At 45.0% G+C, this 18,363-nt stretch overlaps 1 protein-coding gene across 4 annotated transcripts in view; it reads right to left on the bottom strand.

Annotated features, from left to right (window-relative positions):
• TECPR2 (tectonin beta-propeller repeat containing 2) overlaps positions 1 to 18,363 on the bottom strand; it is a 102,518-nt gene that overhangs the window by 76,372 nt on the left and 7,783 nt on the right. For all 4 annotated transcript variants that reach the window (XM_055556451.1, XM_055556452.1, XM_055556453.1 and 1 more), the window contains exon 2: positions 11,552 to 11,840. In XM_055556451.1, the coding sequence (XP_055412426.1) occupies positions 11,552 to 11,770 (219 nt within the window). In that variant the 5' untranslated portion in view covers positions 11,771 to 11,840. The remainder of the gene's footprint in view (positions 1 to 11,551; positions 11,841 to 18,363) is intronic.

Here is an 18,363-nt window from a genome sequence, read left to right as displayed (position 1 = left end):
TTTTCTTCCAAGGAGCAAGCATCTTTTAATTTCATGGCTGTCGTCACCATCTGCAGTGATTCTGGAGCCCCCCAAAATAAAGTCTGCCACTGTTTCCACTGTTTCCCCATCTATTTCCCATGAAGTGATGGGACCAGATGCCATTCTCTTAGTTTTCTAGGTGTTGAGTTTTAAGTCAACTTGTTCACTCTCCTCTTTCACTTTGAATAGGCTCTTTAGTTCTTGTTTTCTGCCATAAGCGTGGTGTCTTCGGCATATCTGAAGTTACTGATATTTCTCCTGGCAATCTTGATTCCAGCTTGTGCTTCCTCCAGCCCAGTGTTTCTCATGATGTACTCTGCATATAAGTTAAATAAGCAGGGTGACAATATACAGCCTTAATATACTCCTTTCCCGATTTGGAACCAGTCTGTTGTTTCATGTCCTGTTCTAACTGTTGCTTCCTGACCTGCATACAGATTTCTCAAGAGGCAGGTCAGGTGGTCTGGTATTCCCAACTCTTTAAGAATTTTCCACAGTTTGTTGTGATCCACACAGTCAAAGGCTTTGGCATAGTCAATAAAGCAGAAGTAGATGTTTTTCTGGAACTCTCCTGGTTTTTTGATGATCCAGTGGATGTTGGCAATTTGATCTCTGCTTCTTCTGCCTTTTCTAAATCCAGCTTGAACATCTGAAGTTCACGGTTCACATATTGCTGAAGCCTGGCTTGGAGAATTTTGAGCATTACTTTGCAAGTGTGTGAGATGAGTGCAATTGTGAGGTAGTTTGAGTATTCTTTGGCATTGCCTTTCTTTGGAATTGGAATGAAAACTGACCTTTTCCAGTCCTGTGGCCACTGCTGAGTTTTCCAAATTTGCTAGCATACTGAGTGCAGCACTTTCACAGCATCATCTTTTAGGATTTGAAACAGCTCAACTGGAATTCCATTACCTCCCCTAGCTTTGTTTGTAGTGATGCTTCCTAAGGCCCACTTGACTTCACATTCCAGGATGTCTGGCTCTAGGTGAGCGATCATATCATTGTGATTATCTGGGTCGTGAAGATCTTTTTTATATAGTTCTTCTGTGTATTCTTGCCACCTCTTTTTAATATCTTCTGCTTCTGTTAGGTCCATACCATTTCTGTGCTTTCTTGTGCCCATCTTTGCATGAAATATTCCTTTGGTATCTCTAATTTTCTTGAAGAGATCTCTAGTCTTCCCCATTCTATTGTTTCCCTCTATTTCTTTGCACTGATCACTGAGGAAGGCTTTCTTCTCTCTCTTTGCTATTCTTTGGAACTCTGCATTCAAATGGGTATATCTTTTCTTTTCTCCTTTGCCTTTCACTTCTCTTCTTTTCACAGCTATTTGTAAGGCCTCCTCAGACAGCCATTTTGCCTTTTTGCATTTCTTTTTATTGGGGATGGTCTTGATTCCTGCCTCCGGTACAATGTCACGAACCTCCATCCATAGTTCTTCAGGCACTCTATCAGATCTAATTCCTTGAATCTATTTCTCACTTCCACTGTAAAATCGTAAGGGATTTGATTTAGGTCATACCTGAATGGTCTAGTGGTTTTCCCTACTTTCTTCAATTTAAGTCTGAATTTGGCAACAAGGAGTTCATGATTTGAACCATAGTCAGCTCCCGGTCTTGTTTTTGCTGACTGTATAAAGTTTTTCCATCTTTGGCTGCAAAGAATATAATCAGTCTGATTTCAGTGTTGACCTTCTGGTGATGTCCATGTGTAAAGTCTTCTCTTATGTTGTTGGAAGAGGGTGTTTGCTATGACCAGTGCGTTCTCTTGGCAAAACTCTATGAGCCTTTGCCTTGCTTCATTCTGTACTCCAAGGCCAACTTTGCCTGTTACTCCAGGTGTTTCTTGACTTCCTACTTTTGCATTCCAGTCCCCTATAATGAAAAGGACATCTTTTTGGGGTATTAGTTCTAGAAGGCCTTGTAGGTCTTCATAGAACTGTTCAACTTCAACTTTTTCAGCATTACTGGCTGGGGCATAGACCTGGATTATCGTGATACTGCATGGTTTGCCTTGGAAATGAAGAGAGATCATTCTGTCATTTTTGAGATCACATCCAAGTACTGCATTTCGGACTCTTGTTGACTATGATGGCTACTCCATCTCTTCTAAGGGATTCTTGCCCACAGTAGTAGATGTAATGGTCATCTGAGTTAAATTCACGAATTCCAGTCCATTTTAGTTTGCTGATTCCTAAAATGTCGACGTTCACTCTTATCATCTCCTGTTTGACCACTTCCAATTTGCCTTGATTCATGGACTTAACATTCCAGGTTCCTATGCAATATTGTTTTTACAGCATCAGACTTTACTTCCATCACCAGTCACATCCACAACTGGGTGTTGTTTTTGCTTTGGCTCCGTCTCTTCATTCTTTTTGGAGTTAGTTCTCCACTGATCTCCAGTAGCATATTGGCATCTATCGACCTGGAGAGTTCATCTTTCAGTGTCCTATCTTTTTGCCTTTTCGTACTGTTCATGGGGTTCTCAAGGCAAGAATACTGAAGTGGTTTGCCATTCCCTTCTCCAGTGGTCCCATCACTTCATGGCAAATAGGTAGGGAAGCAATGGAAACAGTGACAGACTATTTTCTTGGGCTCCAAAATCACTGCAGATGGTGACTGCAGCCATGAAATTAAAAGACACTTTTTCCTCGGAAGAAAAGCTATGACCTACCTAGACAACATATTAAAAAACAGAGACATTAATTTGCCAATAAAGGTCCATCTAGTCAAAGCTATGGTTTTTCCACTAGTCATGTATGGATGTGAGAGTTGGACTATAAAGAAAGCTGAGCACCAAAGAATTGATGCTTTTGAACTGGGGTGCTAGAGAAGTCTCTTGAGAGTCCCTTGGACTGCAAGGAGATCCAACCAGTCCATCCTAAAGGAAATCAGCCCTGAATATTCATTGGAAGGACTGATGCTGAAGCTGAAGCTGAAGCTCCAATACTTTGGCCAGCTGATGCAAAAAACTGACTCATGTCCCTGATGCTGGGAAAGACTGAAGGCAGGAGGAGAAGGGGATGACAGAGGATGAGATGCCTGGATGGCATCACTGACTCGATGCACATGAGTTTAAGCAAGCTCCAGGAGTTGGTGATGGACAGGGAGGCCTGGCATGCTGCAAGTCCATGGGATTGCAGAGAGTCGGACGTGACTCAGCGACTGCACTGAACTGACACCCGTGATCACACAAACAGCTAGAAGAGCCATCACAAAGCGAGCACCTGTGGAGTCCCCACTCATCACCAAGAGCACCTCCGAAGCCCTCTATGCCCCACACCCCCCCCGCACCTGACTGCATTGCTGCATCAGACCACCGCTGTGGAACTGGGATCCATCACTCCCATGCTCTTATTCAGAGCTTTCATGCTTGTTTGTTTACACACAGAAGTGTAAAGAAGTGCCTAAGACACAGATCCACACTGGTGAATAGGCACCCGAAGGATCTGCCCTCAAGCTTCCTGATCCGAGTACTCAATCCGTTTCGTGTCCTGCTGTTCATCAGCCCAGGAGGGCTGTTTTGTGATCATCCAACTCACACGGAGCTGAACCCCAAAGCCAATGTATGATTATTTCACAGCGAATGAATGCTCGCACAAACCAGAAGGCTCATGTAGGAACCACCGGCACTCTGCCCCCACTGGCCGATGTAGGTGGGCAGCAAGTTCTAGTTCAAAAGCTGCTCAGCAAGCATGGGGCAACTTCTGAGGAAACCTCAGTAAGCCTCAGTGCCAGCCACACCAAGGGCATCAGAGCCCTCAGGGAATCACTACCCCCACCTCCAGCAAAGCCCGGTTCAGCCCAACGTTTAGTTTCCCGAGTTACACAGCAGCCTGCCGGCCCTCTCCTCTCTCATATACTCGTCCTTTTGAAATGAAAGCAGTTCTGCCCTGTTCTGGCCTGGGAGCCACTCTTCTGTCTCTTTAAGGAGACTGTCCTCCGAACAGCTTATCTATTATGTGTGTAACTCTTCTATTTCCCTCCTTTCCAGCTTCCAGGGAGGGGAGTAGGGACACTTCTTGTTGCCTCTAAGTGGCAACTTAACTTCCTCAAACAGAAATCTAGTAATTAGCTTAAGAGAAAAACCTCTGATTTGCAAGAAACCAGCAGTGGTTTTCTGGACAATCACTTCACCAATAGGTCTTAGCCAAGTTTCTTAGGCTCCTTGGCAGACACTTTTCCCTTTAAACACAAAACAAAAAAACACCAGGGAAAAAGTGTTCTTTGTGAGCAAGCTCAAGGAAGCTTTGAAGTCTGACAAGGCTTTCTTTAGGAGCTGCTTTTGCTGTGTCAAAGCTGAACCCTCATAGAAACTGCTAGCACATCAAGCAACCAACAGATCTGAACTACTTAGAAATGTTTAAGAAGACTCAAACATATATAAACTCACTAAATTCATAAGAAGTGTTTCACTATTCTTCTTTGCTAGCAAAGAACCACAGTTTAATAAACCACAGTTTAACTGAAACCAAAGTTTAAATATTTATACAACTTTTTAATGATCTAAAAGTTAAACCAAGGCATCTTCTTCTGGAACAATTTCCTTGAGGCAAATTGGAGTAGGAAAGGTCTACTAGGCTTGAAGGAAGTCGCAGGGGCCTGAGACTCTATCATTAGGGATGATCTTAAGGACAGAGAGAAGGCAGATTACCTACAGAAAAACAATTAGACCTCCAGCAGAAGTCTCAGCAGTCAAAAGACAATGGTATAGTACCTTTGAAGTGCTAAGACAAAATAACCATACCAAGTGAGGTGGGGATCAAGTTTCACTTCCACCCCTATATTCTTGTCCAACTGCTGACATCATTTACCAGAAAATCTTTGTATTATCACTTTGTGTTCACATACATGCAGATTTTCTGGCTTCTCTAGTCTGTTCCAATGACCTCTTTATCTATTTTTGTAGTAATACCACACTGTCTTCATCACCAAAGCTTTATAACTCTTGTTACTCAGCAACAACTGTAAGAGTTATTACTTCCATCAGGACACGGGAGGCATTAGATACACACACCTCTGGCTGACATGGTGATTCAAAAGCTCTCATTTCTGCATCACTTTAAAAAATAAAAACAGGCATCAGTCAATGAGCCATTCATAACGTTCCCTCACATGCCCAGGGCTCCCCTTCCTTCCACCTGGACTCGCCACCAGGAAGCTCCTCCTGGTGAGCTGTTCACTCTCTGGAGGTCTGTGTTCACCTGTCACCTGCTCAGTCAGCAGCCACGCCTGCTGGCAACTCCCCTCCCCCCTTCCCCTAGCACTGCTCCCCACCCAGCCACGTGGCCTTCTTGCACTCATTTTTTGCTCTCCGCGTCAGAGCTGGTATGCTCTCCACTGCATTTCCAAGTCCTAAAATGGGCTGGCATACAGTAAATACTCAATAAATACTTACTGAATAAATTCACCAGGAGACCAGTACGGAAAAGTGGCAGAAATGAGAACTTGCACAGTTAGGCTTAACGCAAAGACAGTTTTGAAGGCCAATCTATGAAATTTCAACAATGTGCTAGGTGCTAAGGAGAAATCACACATTTAATTTCAAAGCAAAATCCAGAAACACAGGTCAGCTTATCTTTCCGACTTTCTGGTCTCTTCTTATGTGCATCACACCCATATATTTAGCAACAGGTTTATAATACTTCTGTACTTAATTATGTCCTCACAGCATTTCCTTCATGCTTTTGCACTTAGCAAGGAAGCATTTCCTGTGTCTCCATCTGCCCTCTCCCACTAACTTGTGTAAGAAAAAAGGTTTCTAAAATCATTATCCTTGAAAATACCTCAGACTTAATCATATGAAAGATCTGCTTTCTTCTTTTGGAAAATAACTTCATTTAAAAACCTAATCTTTCACCCGTGCATGCCACATATGGATTGATTAGAGGGTAAGCTAATTTTTGCCCTTTTATACAGCTATGAGGTTCTCACGGCGAGTACACCGGGGTGGTCTGCCCCTCTCTCTACCAGTGAGGCAGGAAGCAAAGAGGAACTAAGGAGCTTCTTGAAGAGGGTGCAGGAGGAGTGAACGAGCTGGCTTAAAACTGAGTATTAAAAAACTAAGGTCATGGCATCTGGCCCCATTACTTCATGGCAAGCAGAGGGAGAAAATGTGGAAGCAGTGACAGACTTCCTCCTCTTGGGCTCTAAAATCACTTTGCATGGTGACCGCAGCCATGAAATCAGAAGATGTTTGCTTCTTGGCAGGAAAGCTATGAGAAACCTAGACAGTGTGCTGAAAAGCAGAGACGCTGCCCTGCTGACAAAGGCCCGCACAGTCCAGGCTGTGGTCTTCCCATTGGTCACACACAGTTGTGAGAGCTGGACCGTAAAGAAGGCGGAGTGCCCAAGCATTGATGCCTTTGAACTGTGGTGCTGGAGAAGACTCCTGAGAGTCCCGGGGAATGCAAGGAGATCAAACCAGTCAATCGTAAGGGAAGTCAACCCTGAATACTCAATGGAAAGATTGATGCTGAAGTTGAAACTCCAGTCATTTGGCCATCCGATACGATCAGCGGATTCATTGGAAAATTCCCTAATGCTGGGAAAGATTGAGGGCAGAAGGAGAAGAGGGCATCAGAGGATGAGATGGCTGGATGGCATCATTGATGCGATAGACATGAACTTGGGCAAACTTCTGGAGATGGTGAGGGATACAGAGGTCTGGCGTGTTGCAGTCTATGAGGTCACAAAGAGTCAGACACAACTGGGCAACTGAAAAACAACAATGAAACTAATTTGTACTTACCTTCCCATCAAGTCTTAGACATTCCCTAAACTAAACTAGTTGAGGGACTTCCCTCATGGTCCAGTGGTTAAGGCTCTGCACTTCCACTGCAGAGGGGCATGGGTTTGAACCCTGGTTGGGAAACTAAGATCCCATATGCCTCAGTGTGGCCAAAATTTTAAACAACAAACAAAAAAAAACCTAGCTGATGCACCTCCCAATTGTCACTAGGAAATTCCAAAGAAACTCTTAATTGATCTGTTTCCATTGTGCTCTAAATCCAGACTTTTGCGCAAGCCCTGCCTTCTCACATAGAAAGACAGCACAATGGTTAGGCAACCAGCTATGTGGCTTGGGGCAGGAATCTTACTGTTTCTTTATCTGTAAAATACAGGGATTGTACCAAATGATTCCAAGACCCCCAGCTCTGAAGCCGAAAATTACAGGAACAATGACATGAATACTTAGTTCATCCTCAGCTCACACAACTAATGACTGACAGTCAAAGCTCAAAACAAACCTCTGTTGTGTTTATACAAGTAACAGATGAACACACACTTATTGTCCAAATCCTAATAAGTCCACAATACTTAAAATAAAAAATAATAAAGTAAAAAAAAAAAGATACCTCCCTTCTCCTTCCTGCCCCCACTCTCAGTCCCCTCTGTTGTCATAATGAACAGCTTGGAGGTATTCCTCCAGATCCTTTCCTATGTGTTTTACATACAGATATTTAACTTTGTTTTCAAACCCTAATATTCTAAATCCAAATTCTCTGTTCTCTCCAAAACGAGAAGTTTTATTTTCTACTTCCTTTGTGATTCTCCACAATATGCTTCTATTCTATACCCAATGGGTATTCAAAAACACTTTTGATACTCAGAGTTGCTAAGTGTGGATTTGGGCCCAGTAAAATATGCTTTCTTATGGCCCTGTGCACAGAACCTCCCAGGGTCCCCTTCTACCTTCCTGGGTCCAGTCATCTGCACCAGAGTCCCCCAGTTCTGCTCGTCCCTGCAGGGGCTGTCCTCACACGGCACACCCCTTCGGAGTTCATGGGGCTCATCTGATAAACAGAAAACTAGTTCCAGTAAAACTAGGAAATTGGCATCAGATGCAACTTGTGCTTTCACTCTGGGGAGTACTAAACTCTTGCTTCCTTAAGTTTTTTTTCAGTTTGGAGGCAGAAATTTTAAAAATAGTTATAGGCATGCCTCGTTTTATTGTGCTTCATGGATACAGTGTTACTGTACAAATTGAAGGTCTGTGGTTTTTATGTAAAGTCTGCTCCAATTTAAATTTATTGAGGAGTGTTTTACAACCAAGAATACAGTCTGTCCTGGTGACTGGTCCATGTTCACTTGTAAAGAACGTGCTCTGAGCTGCTGTTGGGTGGAGTGCTCTGTAAACATCACTTAGATCACAAAGGTGGATGGGGCTGCTCGGGTCTGCTACACGCCCGCTGACTTTCTATCTGCTACTATTACTGACGGTGGGGTGTTGACATCTCCAGCTAGAATTGCAGATTTTCCTACTTCTTCTTTCAGCTATGTCAGCTCTTGCTTCATATGTCATGAAGCCCTGTTGTTAAGGAGCACAGTACACTAGAGACCACCATATGCCCACTACGCCTTCTCAATGAACTGACGCTTCTGTCATTAAATACTGTCTCTCTGGTTATTTCCTTGCTCAGAGGACTACTCTGGTATTAATACAGCCACTCGGCATTCTTTTTTTAATACTTTCATTTGTTTATGTTTGGCCGTGCTGGGGCTTTGTTGTTGCGTGGGCTTTTCTCCAGCCTCAGCGAGTGGGGGCCACTCTGCAGTTGCGGAGCAAGGGCTTTTTATTACAGTGGTCCTCTTGTTGCGGAGCGTGGGCTCTAGGGCAGGGGGGCTTCAGGAGCTGCGGTGGCACTGGGGGCTCTAGGGCACAGGCTCGGGAGCTGTCGCACAGGCTTAGCTGCTCTGCGGCATGTGCAATCTTCCTGGGCCAGGGATCGAACCTGTGTCTCCTGCACTGGCAGGAGGATTCTTTACCACTGGGCCACCAGGGAAGCCCTCAACGTTCTTTTGATAAGCATTTACATGGTACATTTTTTCATCCTTTTTCTTTTTATCTATTGACATGTGATTATATTTGAATGAGTTTCTTGCAAACAACAAATGGTTGTTTATGAGTTTTTTTTTCCATCCCAATAATTTTTTTTAATTGATGTGTATGGATCATTTTCATTTAATATAATTATGGGTATGTTTTGATTTAAGTCTATGATTTTATTTGTTTTTTGTTTGTTACTCCTGTTTTTCCTTCTTCTGTTTAACCTTTCTGTTTTCCTGAGAACTGTCTCAATATATTTAACATTCTATTTTGGAATGTCTATAGTAATTTTTTACTATACCATGCTGTACAGGGGTTTTAAGTGGCTGCTCTAAGGATTACCATATCAAACGTGGGAGATATACAAATACACACATGCACATACACATACACACACAACTTTTCAAAATCTATTTAGACTCAGCATTTAACCTCTTCAAGTAGAATGAAGAAACCCTACTACCCTATAGGCCCCTTACTCTCCCCTATTATAATTCTTTTATACATTACTCCATGTGTATAAACTGAAAACTCAATCAGACAATGATATAATTTTTTTCTGTCAAGTATATTTAAAAAAAAACTCAAGAGGAGGAAAACAGCCTAGTGTATTTACTATTATTCTTCTTTACTGATGTTCCAAGTTTCCTTCTGGTATCAATTATCATTTGTCTAAAGCAATTATTTAGAGCTGGTGTGCTGGCAATGAATCCCCTTAGTTTTCCTTCATCTGAGAACATTTTTATTTCACCTTCTTTCCTAATAGATAATTTTGCTGGATAAAAATTCTGAGCTGAAAATTCTTTTCTTTCAACACTTTATACATGCTGTACCAACATCTTCTAGCCTCCATAGTTTCTGATGAGAGATTTCCCATCATTCAAGTAACTGTCCCCTACAAGTAATATGTCCTTTTCTCTGTCTGCTTTTAAGAGCTCTCTCTGTCTTGAGTCTTTCGACGTTTGACTCGCACGTGTCTGGGCACGGATTTCTTTGCTCTGTCCTGTGCAGGGGGTGGTCACTGCTGGAGTCATTAAGTTCTCCTTGATCAGTGCTAAACTATTTGAGAGATTTCAGATTAATTCATAACTACTGCACAGCAAGGAAATCAAACCAGTCAATCCTAAAGGAAATCAACCCTGAATATTCAGTGGAAGGACTGACGGTGAAGTTGAAGCTCCAATACTTTGGCCACCTGATGCGAAGAACTGACTCACTGGAAAAGACCCTGATGCTGGGAAAGACTGAGGGTAGGAGGAGAAACAGGTGACAGAGGATGAGCTGGTTGGGTGGCATCACCGACTCAATGGACATGAGTTTGAGCAAGCTCTGGGAGACAGTGAAGGACAGGGAAGCCTGGCGTGCTGCAGTCCATGAGGTCGCAGAGTCGGACACAACTGAGCAGCTGAACAAAAACAACAATTCATAGCCACAGTTTTAAAAGATTCATTATGTAACGATCTTAAATGCTTGGGGAATTAGATCAGTCAAACCCATGCCCTATTAATCAAGAAAAGAAATAGCAATAGTTTTAATTTTCATACAAAAAATACAAATATAAACTCCAGAGCCAATGTGCCCAAGTTCAGACCATGGTGTCACCTCTTTCTGACTATCTCGCACGTCACTCAACCTCTCTGAGCCTCAGTTGTCTCCCTGATAAAATGGAGATGACAAAACAACATAGAGTTGTGTTCTCTACCTCATAGAGTTCTGTGGGGATAAAATGAGTTAATATATGTAAAGGGTTTAGAATAATGCCTGGCACATAGTAAGTACTATATGGATGCTAACCATTTGTGTTATTTTAACTGACTACAGAGGCTTAAGAAAAACCAACTTTACAAATTAAACTTTAATAAGTCGATAGTGATTAAAACATAGATATTTGTAAATACTTCTTTCAAATACAAAAGCCTTGTCTTAGTCTGCAAAAGTCCACTAACCCCAGTGTAGAGCCCCACGTGGCAGGAGCCGCAACTCAGTCACCTTTGAGTCTCTCACAAAACCCATGTTCTTATAAATCACAGATACTAACGAGACAGGTGAGTACGGTGATGGTGCATTCGCAACATCTACAATACACAGAGCTGCCTGAGTCAGCAACCCGGAAGAGACGTCGGTCAGGACCCCAAGAGCGGGGCACTACAGAGGTGTCCTCATTTAAGATGCACGCGTTCTGGCACCTAGCCAACACTGATCCTGAGCCAGTTTTCTTAATAATTTTGCCAGAATACCTAGAGATTATCTGAATCAGTCAGTGAACGTACTCTTGAGAAAACACTCAGAAAACACCGTGAGAGACTTCTCTGGTGGTCCAGTGGTTAAGACTCCACGCTCCCACTGTAGGGGACCCGAGTCCTATCCTGCATGCCACATGGTATGGCCAAAAAATTTTAAAAAAAGAAGAAGAAAAAAAAACCACTTAGAAAATTGTGCCTATTTTCAAAGTTCAAAGTGTTAAACACTATAATGCTCTCTTTTAAAGTAATGCTGACTTTTTGGAGGCAAGAAAAACAAGTTAAAACAATGCATTTTTAGTTGCACTCCACCTGAAAGATGGTTGTAAAGTACTCTTTGGGTAGGACACTCAGGCCATACTTCAGCAACTCAGAAGTAACCCCCCTGATCCTGGGACTCACAGGCGTGTTACACACCAGCCAGGGCCCCACACGCTCAGTGGAAGACAAGCGGCGCCCACCTCGAAGTTGTACTTCTTCATCTGGTCGTGGTGCCGGCAGTACAGGTAGAGCATGCCGATGCTGCTGCCCACGGCGATGTAGTCCCCGTTGGTGTCGAGGGCCGTGAGGTAGACCACCAGCGAGCGGAACCCCTTCTGGATCTTCGTGGGGATGGCATTGAGCAGATAGTACAGAGGGCAGAACTCTCTGAAGGTAACAGGCTCCGACACAGACGCCATGGCCAAGGTCTCCACCGGTGATCATCAGGCAGGACGAGGGATTTTAACCGGCATCTGGGGAAACCTGGGGCTGAAGAACAAGGCATTATAACGCTTTCGATGTCTAGTCATGCAAAGACAAGTTGGACTTCACAGTGGGAACAAGGAACTTTCAGGTGGATATAAATTATAGTCAGAGCTTAATTACACAGGGAAAGTAAACTCAGTGTCATGAAGATTACTTTTGAGGACTTTCCTGGTGGCGCAATGGGTGAGAATCTGCCTGCCAGTGCAGGGGACACGGGTTCAACCCCTTCTTCTGGAGGATGCTTGGGTGTATGCCCATGCACCACAAGTGCTGAGTCTGCGCCTGGGAGCCCGCGCTCTAGGGCCCGTGCCCCACAGCAGGAGGAGCCTCGCTGAGGAGAGGCCCGTGCTCCACAGCTGGAGCAGAGTCACCGCTGCTCAGGCAGGTGGGCGAAGCCGGCGCAAAGCACAAAGACCACACAGCCATAAACAAGTAAATCAACAACATTACAATTCAGACTCGCTTTCTGAATTTCACTATTTTCTGCCCCCTGTAATTTATATCATGATAAATGGTGGGGAAGGGGTGGGAAGAATATTAAAGATAGCTCTGAATCTCAAGCAGCTTATGATTTCGTCAGGGAGGCAAAAGAACCTGAAAAGACACAAAACCAGATATGACTGGTGCTAACCTGTGGGTCTCAATGAGAAGGAGAGAGCTAGCATGGACTAGAGTGTAGAGAAAGCTTCTCTGAAACATTCGAAACTCTGAAGCCCACCAGGAAGCACAGAACGCGGAGAAGAGGAATTCCCTGGCAGCCCAGTGGTTAGGACTCTACGCTTCCACTGCCGGGCGCATGGGTTGGATCCCTGGTCGGTAAACTAAGATCCCACACGCCATGCAGCCAAACAGATGAGAATACTAGTACTGTGTAAAAGCAACAGTCAAGACACTGCACTAGGAGGGCAGTGGGCCAGTCCAGGCGGAGGAATGCCGTCTGCGGGGGGGAGAAACACCCACAGCCTCCTCAGCCACACAGCGCCTCCCCTATGCCACCCTGACACCCACACCTCTGGGAAATGTGGATTCAAAGCTTCCCTTGGACTTCTCCAGGGGCTCAGTGGTAAGAAATCTGCCTGTCAATGCAGGAGACATGGGTTTGATCCCTGATCCGGGAAGACCCCACCTGCCATGGAGCAACTAAGCCTGACCGCCACAACTACTGAGCCTGTGCTCTCGAGCCCGGGGTCTGCCACTGCTGAGCCCACACGCCCTAGAGTCAGCGCTCTGGCAGCAAGAGAAGCCACGGCGGTGAGAAGCCTGCACATCACAGCAAGAGAGCGGCCCCTGCTTGCTGCAGCTAGAGAAAAGCCGTCCAGCAGCAAGACCCATCACAGATAATTAAAAAAAAAAAAACAAACTTCCCTCAATAAAGATGCTCAGTCATCACATACTGTGTTATAATTTATGAAGTGCTCACTCATCCATTAAATCCTTACCGTACAAACGTTTACATGAGATACCAAGAGCCAGAGGACCACAGGACTTGTCCAGGGCCACGTGGATAAGACCTGAATCTATGCCTTTTCGCCCTTCAAGTCCTGCAACTGAAAGATGCTCATTTGTGTCTGGCTCTTTGCGACCCCAGGGACTATACAGTCCATGGAATTCTCCAGCCAGAACACTAGAGTGGGTTGCCTTTCCCTTCTCCAGGGGCTCTTCCCAACCCAGGAATCAAACCCAGGTCTCCCGCATTGCAAGTGGAATCTTTACCAGCTGAGCCACAAGGGAAGCCCAAGCACATTGGAGTGGGTAGCCTCTCCCTTCTCCAGAGGATCTTCCCGACCCAGGAATCGAACTGGGACCTCCGGCACCACAGGCAGATTCTTTGCCAGCTGAACAGCCCTGAGCCCTTGCCACAGGGCTCTCCATCACAGCCCACTGCTGCTGCGCTTTCTCCACACACTCCCTTCCTCTTCTGTTGACAGCCTGCTCTGCCTGACCCCCACTGGTGTAAGCCCCCCAAAAAGCAGAGCCCACACATCCACCTCACTCACCCTTCTAGCCCCTGGCACCTAGAAAAGGTTCGGGCACATCAGAGGCAACAAGTATTTATTGAATAAATGAATGAGTTATGAAAAAGGAAAACTGGCAAGGGAGGAATGAGTGCAAGAAAGGAAATGAAGCAAAATCTCATTTTTCCTCCAGTATGGCCCCAGTTCAACGCTGGAATAAAAATCCTCTAGATCTGTAGGGCATTTTCAAATCCCTATTTCATTTGATAGTCACAATAGACAAGACGTACAGTGAAGTAGGCAGGGTAACTTACAAGCACTGTTTCTATAAGTAAACAAGAATGTCCCTCTGTGATGATGAAGGGCTTCCCTGGTAGCTCAGCTGGTTAAGAATCTGCTTACTATGCAGGAGGCCCTGGTTCGATTCCTGGGTCGAGAAGTTTACCTAGAGAAGGGATCGGCTACCTATTCTAGTATTCTTCGGCTTCCCTGGTGGTTCAGACGGTAAAGAATCCGCCTGCAATGCAGGAGACCTGGGTTCAAAACCTGGGTTGGGAAGATCTGCTAGAGGAGGGCAAGGCAACCCACTCCAGTATTCTTGCCTGGAGACTCCCCATGGACAGAGGAGCCTGGCGGGCTACAGTCCGTGGGTCAGAGTCGGAAGCGACTAAGCACAAGCACAGTGTTGGTTCAGAACGCTAATATGCCCTCTTTTAGCAGAAGCTGAAGCACTCTGGGAGGTTCAGAAATGTGCCTAGGGTCATACAGATTCAACAGCTTTGTTGTTGTTCGGGCTAGAGGCTACAACAACAGAAACTCTGACAGTGAATGCTGATCCTGTCCATGCAGCAGCATAGTTCAGAAACTGCCAACTCTGTAAGGGTAATGCTGTCTTGGCTAAGCAATGCACATGCTCCCCAATCCTCGATTTGCGTAAGTACTCCAGAGAGGTGGGCAAGAGCCACATGACCCCAAAATCAAGTGAAAACGAAGAGGTTATCAGGCAAACTCTAGAGAGAACAGCCACGCTCAGTCCCCTTGGGAAAGCACGCAGACCACTACAAGGACATGGGACATGAAAGGCAAGATAACAGCGCAAATAGCAATAACGTAACAGCAAACATAAGTACTTAATGGAAACTATTTCAGCACACGAACTCATTAAATCCTCACCAAAAACCTCAGGAGGGAAGGCATCACTGACCACTGTCACCTCCGCTTCACCGGCGAGAAGTACTGGCCTCGTTTCCACCGTCTCCTCTCCGTCTCCAAGGGCACGGCAGCACAGGCTCAGCAAGAGCTGTGCTTGCTTCACGCGTGTACGCACGAGGACGCGCCCTCGTTTACATGGCACTTTTAAAATAAGGGTTTATTTTTTACAAGTTATAAATGTTCTCTATCGGGACTTCTCTGGTGGTCCAGTGGTTAAGATTCCACGGTGCAATGCAGAGGACATGGGTTTGATCCCTGGTTGGGGAGCGAAGATCCCACAGGCCACAGGATGACTAAGCCCGCCAAAGAGAAGACCCTGCACCGCAATGAAGACCCAGCACAGCCCCTACAAGAAATAAGTAAAAACTAAACATTTACCCTCAAAAACTGTGGAAATATAGGAAAGTACAAAGAATGAAATAAATGCCATTCATAATCCCATCAGAGAGATGCTACGTTATAAATGCTTAATAAATCATGAGCATTTGCCACATCATTAAATACTCCCCTAGAATAAGATTTTTAATGACTATACTTAAAAAAAACTACAGAGAACACAGTAGACTCAAAAACTGAAATTTTCCCAGTGTTTTAATTTCTGCTCTAGCCGATGAGGTCTCCAAGGAAGCAGGCAGAAGTACTGAGCACTTCTCAAATGTCAGCGAATATTGTTTCCTCCTTTAAAGCCTTTTCCCTCAAAGTAGCTCGGTCAAATTATGACATTTAGATTTCAAAAACTCATTCACTTGAATTGACACCATTCGCTGAGAGCTCCACAATCTCCACACGGGAGGGGCTTGGAGACTGCAGTCTGGTTAGAAGGGGGCAAAGGATTCGCCTCAAAGCTGCACCTGCAGGGCAGGCACACTATTCAAACGTTCACAACATGTTTGCTGGAGGTGGCTTAGGAGATGTTAGGGGATAATACAGAAGGTCAGGGTCCCTGGACCAGCTCCTTGGCACAGTGATCATATAACCAAAAGCCACTTCAAGTGTATGAGAAGGGACTACAGGACTCACCCGCCAAGCACCATTAAGAACGACCGTAATTCTATAGCAGGTGACAGGTAGCTGATTGAAATTATCTAAGCTGAAATCCTAGCATCCATCTGATCTCTCTCCCTCGCTCCCCGCTACAGCAATCCCTCACCGTGTTCCACCAGCCCTGTCTCCCAGCTGCCTGCCGCTGGCCCCTTCTCAGCTCTGTGGCCATGCCCGAGCTGAAGCCAGCACCCCCCTCACCTGGACCCCCGTGCGGTCCTTGGAACAACTGCTCTCCTGCTTCCACAGCTGCCCTGAGAGTCGATGCTGCCCTGGGAGTCAATGCTCACACAGAGTGGGCACAGCGAGCTCTCCGACTTCAACAAAATTAAAATCTTTTGTGCTCCAAAGGCATCATCAAAAAAAAAGTGACAAAATGGACTTCCCTGGTGGTACAATGGAGAAGAATCTACCTGCCAAGGCAGGGGACATGGGTTCCATCCCTGGTCTGGAAGATTCCACGAGCCAACTGCTGAGCCTGCATGCTACAATGACTGAAGCTCACGTGCCTAGAGTCCACGCTCCGCAACAGGAGAAGCCACAGCAATGAGAAGCCCTGCAACAAAGAGCAGCCCCTGCTCACCATGACTGCAGGGAGCCTGCGCGCAGCAACGAAGACTCAGCACAGCCAAAACTAAAGAGAGAAAAATGAAAAGACGGGCTTCCCTGTGGTCCAGTGGTTAAGACTCCACACTCCCAACACAGGGGCACAGGTTTGATCCCTGGTAGGAGAACTAAGACCCTCTATGCTACAAAGTGCAGCCAAAAAAAAAAAGAGAGAGAGAGAAAAGACAACCAACATACTGGGAAAAAACCATTTATCTGACAAAGGACTTATATCCACAATACATGAAAAATTCTTAAAACTCAATAATTAAAAGATAATTTTCAAGTGACCAACTGAATAGTGGGATCTGAATAGACATTTATCCACAGAAGACATACAAATGGCCAGTAAGCACAATAAAAGATGCTCAACATCATTAATCATCAGGGAAAATGCAAAACAAAACCACAATGACATTACCACTTCACACCCACTAGGATGGCTATAATCAAGAGACAGATAAGTGTTAACAGAGGTGTGAAGAACTGGAACCCTCATACACTGCTGTCTAGACGCTCAGTCGTGTCTGACTCTGTGGCCCCACAGCTTGTAGCCTGCCAAATTCCTCTGTCCATGGGATTTTCCAAGCAAGAATACTGGAGCAGGTTATCACTTTCTACTTCAGGGGACCCTCCTGACCCAGGAATCCAACCCACATCTCTTGCGTCTCCTGCATTGGCAGGTGGGTTCTTGACCACTAGCACTGTCTGGGAAGCCCCATACATTGCTGGTAGAGAATAAAAGGAGGCAGTCAGTGTGGAAAAGTCTGGCAATTCCTCAAAATGTTAAACACAGATTTACCATATGACCCAGCAATTCTATTCCTAATTATATACCCAAGAGAAATGAAAGATGTGAGAGTTGGACTGTGAAGAAGGCTGAGCGCCGAAGAATTGATGCTTTTGAACTGTGGTGTTGGAGAAGACTCTTGAGAGTCCCTTGGACTGCAAGGAGATCCAACCAGTCCATTCTGAAGATCAGCCCTGGGAGTTCTTTGAAAGGAATGATGCTAAAGCTGAAACTCCAGTACTTTGGCCACCTCATGTGAAGAGTTGACTCATTGGAAAAGACTCTGATGTTGGGAGGGATTGGGGACAGGAGGAGAAGGGGACGACAGAGGATGAGATGGCTGGATGGCATCACCGACTCGATGGACGTGAGTCTGAGTGAACTTCGGGAGTTGGTGATGGACAGGGAGGCCTGGCGTGCTGCGATTCATGGGGTCACAAAGAATCGGACACGACTGAGCAACTGAACTGAACACAAAAACTTATGTAATTTCAAAATATTACCATTCATAAAACCAAAGTAAAACAACCCAACTGTCCATCAACTGATGAATGGATAAACAAAACAGGGTATATCCATACAAGAGAACATACTGTTCAGCAATAAGAAGGAATGAAGCACTGATACAGACTATAGTATGATAAGCCTTGAAAACATGCCTAGTGAAAGAAGCCAGACACGGAAGACCGTACACTGGATGATTCCACCAAGATACAATACGCAAATGGCCTGAGGTAGCCAGTCTACAGACAAAAAGTAGGTCAGTAACTGCCTAGAGCTGGGAGGCAAAAAGGGTGAGCGTGGGGATGGTTGCTAAAGGGTATGGAGTTTCTTTTTAGGGGGGGTAAAATGTCTTAAAATTGATTGTAGTGGTGGATGCATAACTCTATGAATATCCTAAAAAACACCAAATTGGACATTT

Source organism: Bubalus kerabau, chromosome 19, assembly GCF_029407905.1.
Source record: "Bubalus kerabau isolate K-KA32 ecotype Philippines breed swamp buffalo chromosome 19, PCC_UOA_SB_1v2, whole genome shotgun sequence".
In the NCBI taxonomy this organism is placed as follows: domain Eukaryota; kingdom Metazoa; phylum Chordata; class Mammalia; order Artiodactyla; family Bovidae; genus Bubalus; species Bubalus kerabau.
This window is presented reverse-complemented; position numbering and strand designations above follow the sequence as displayed.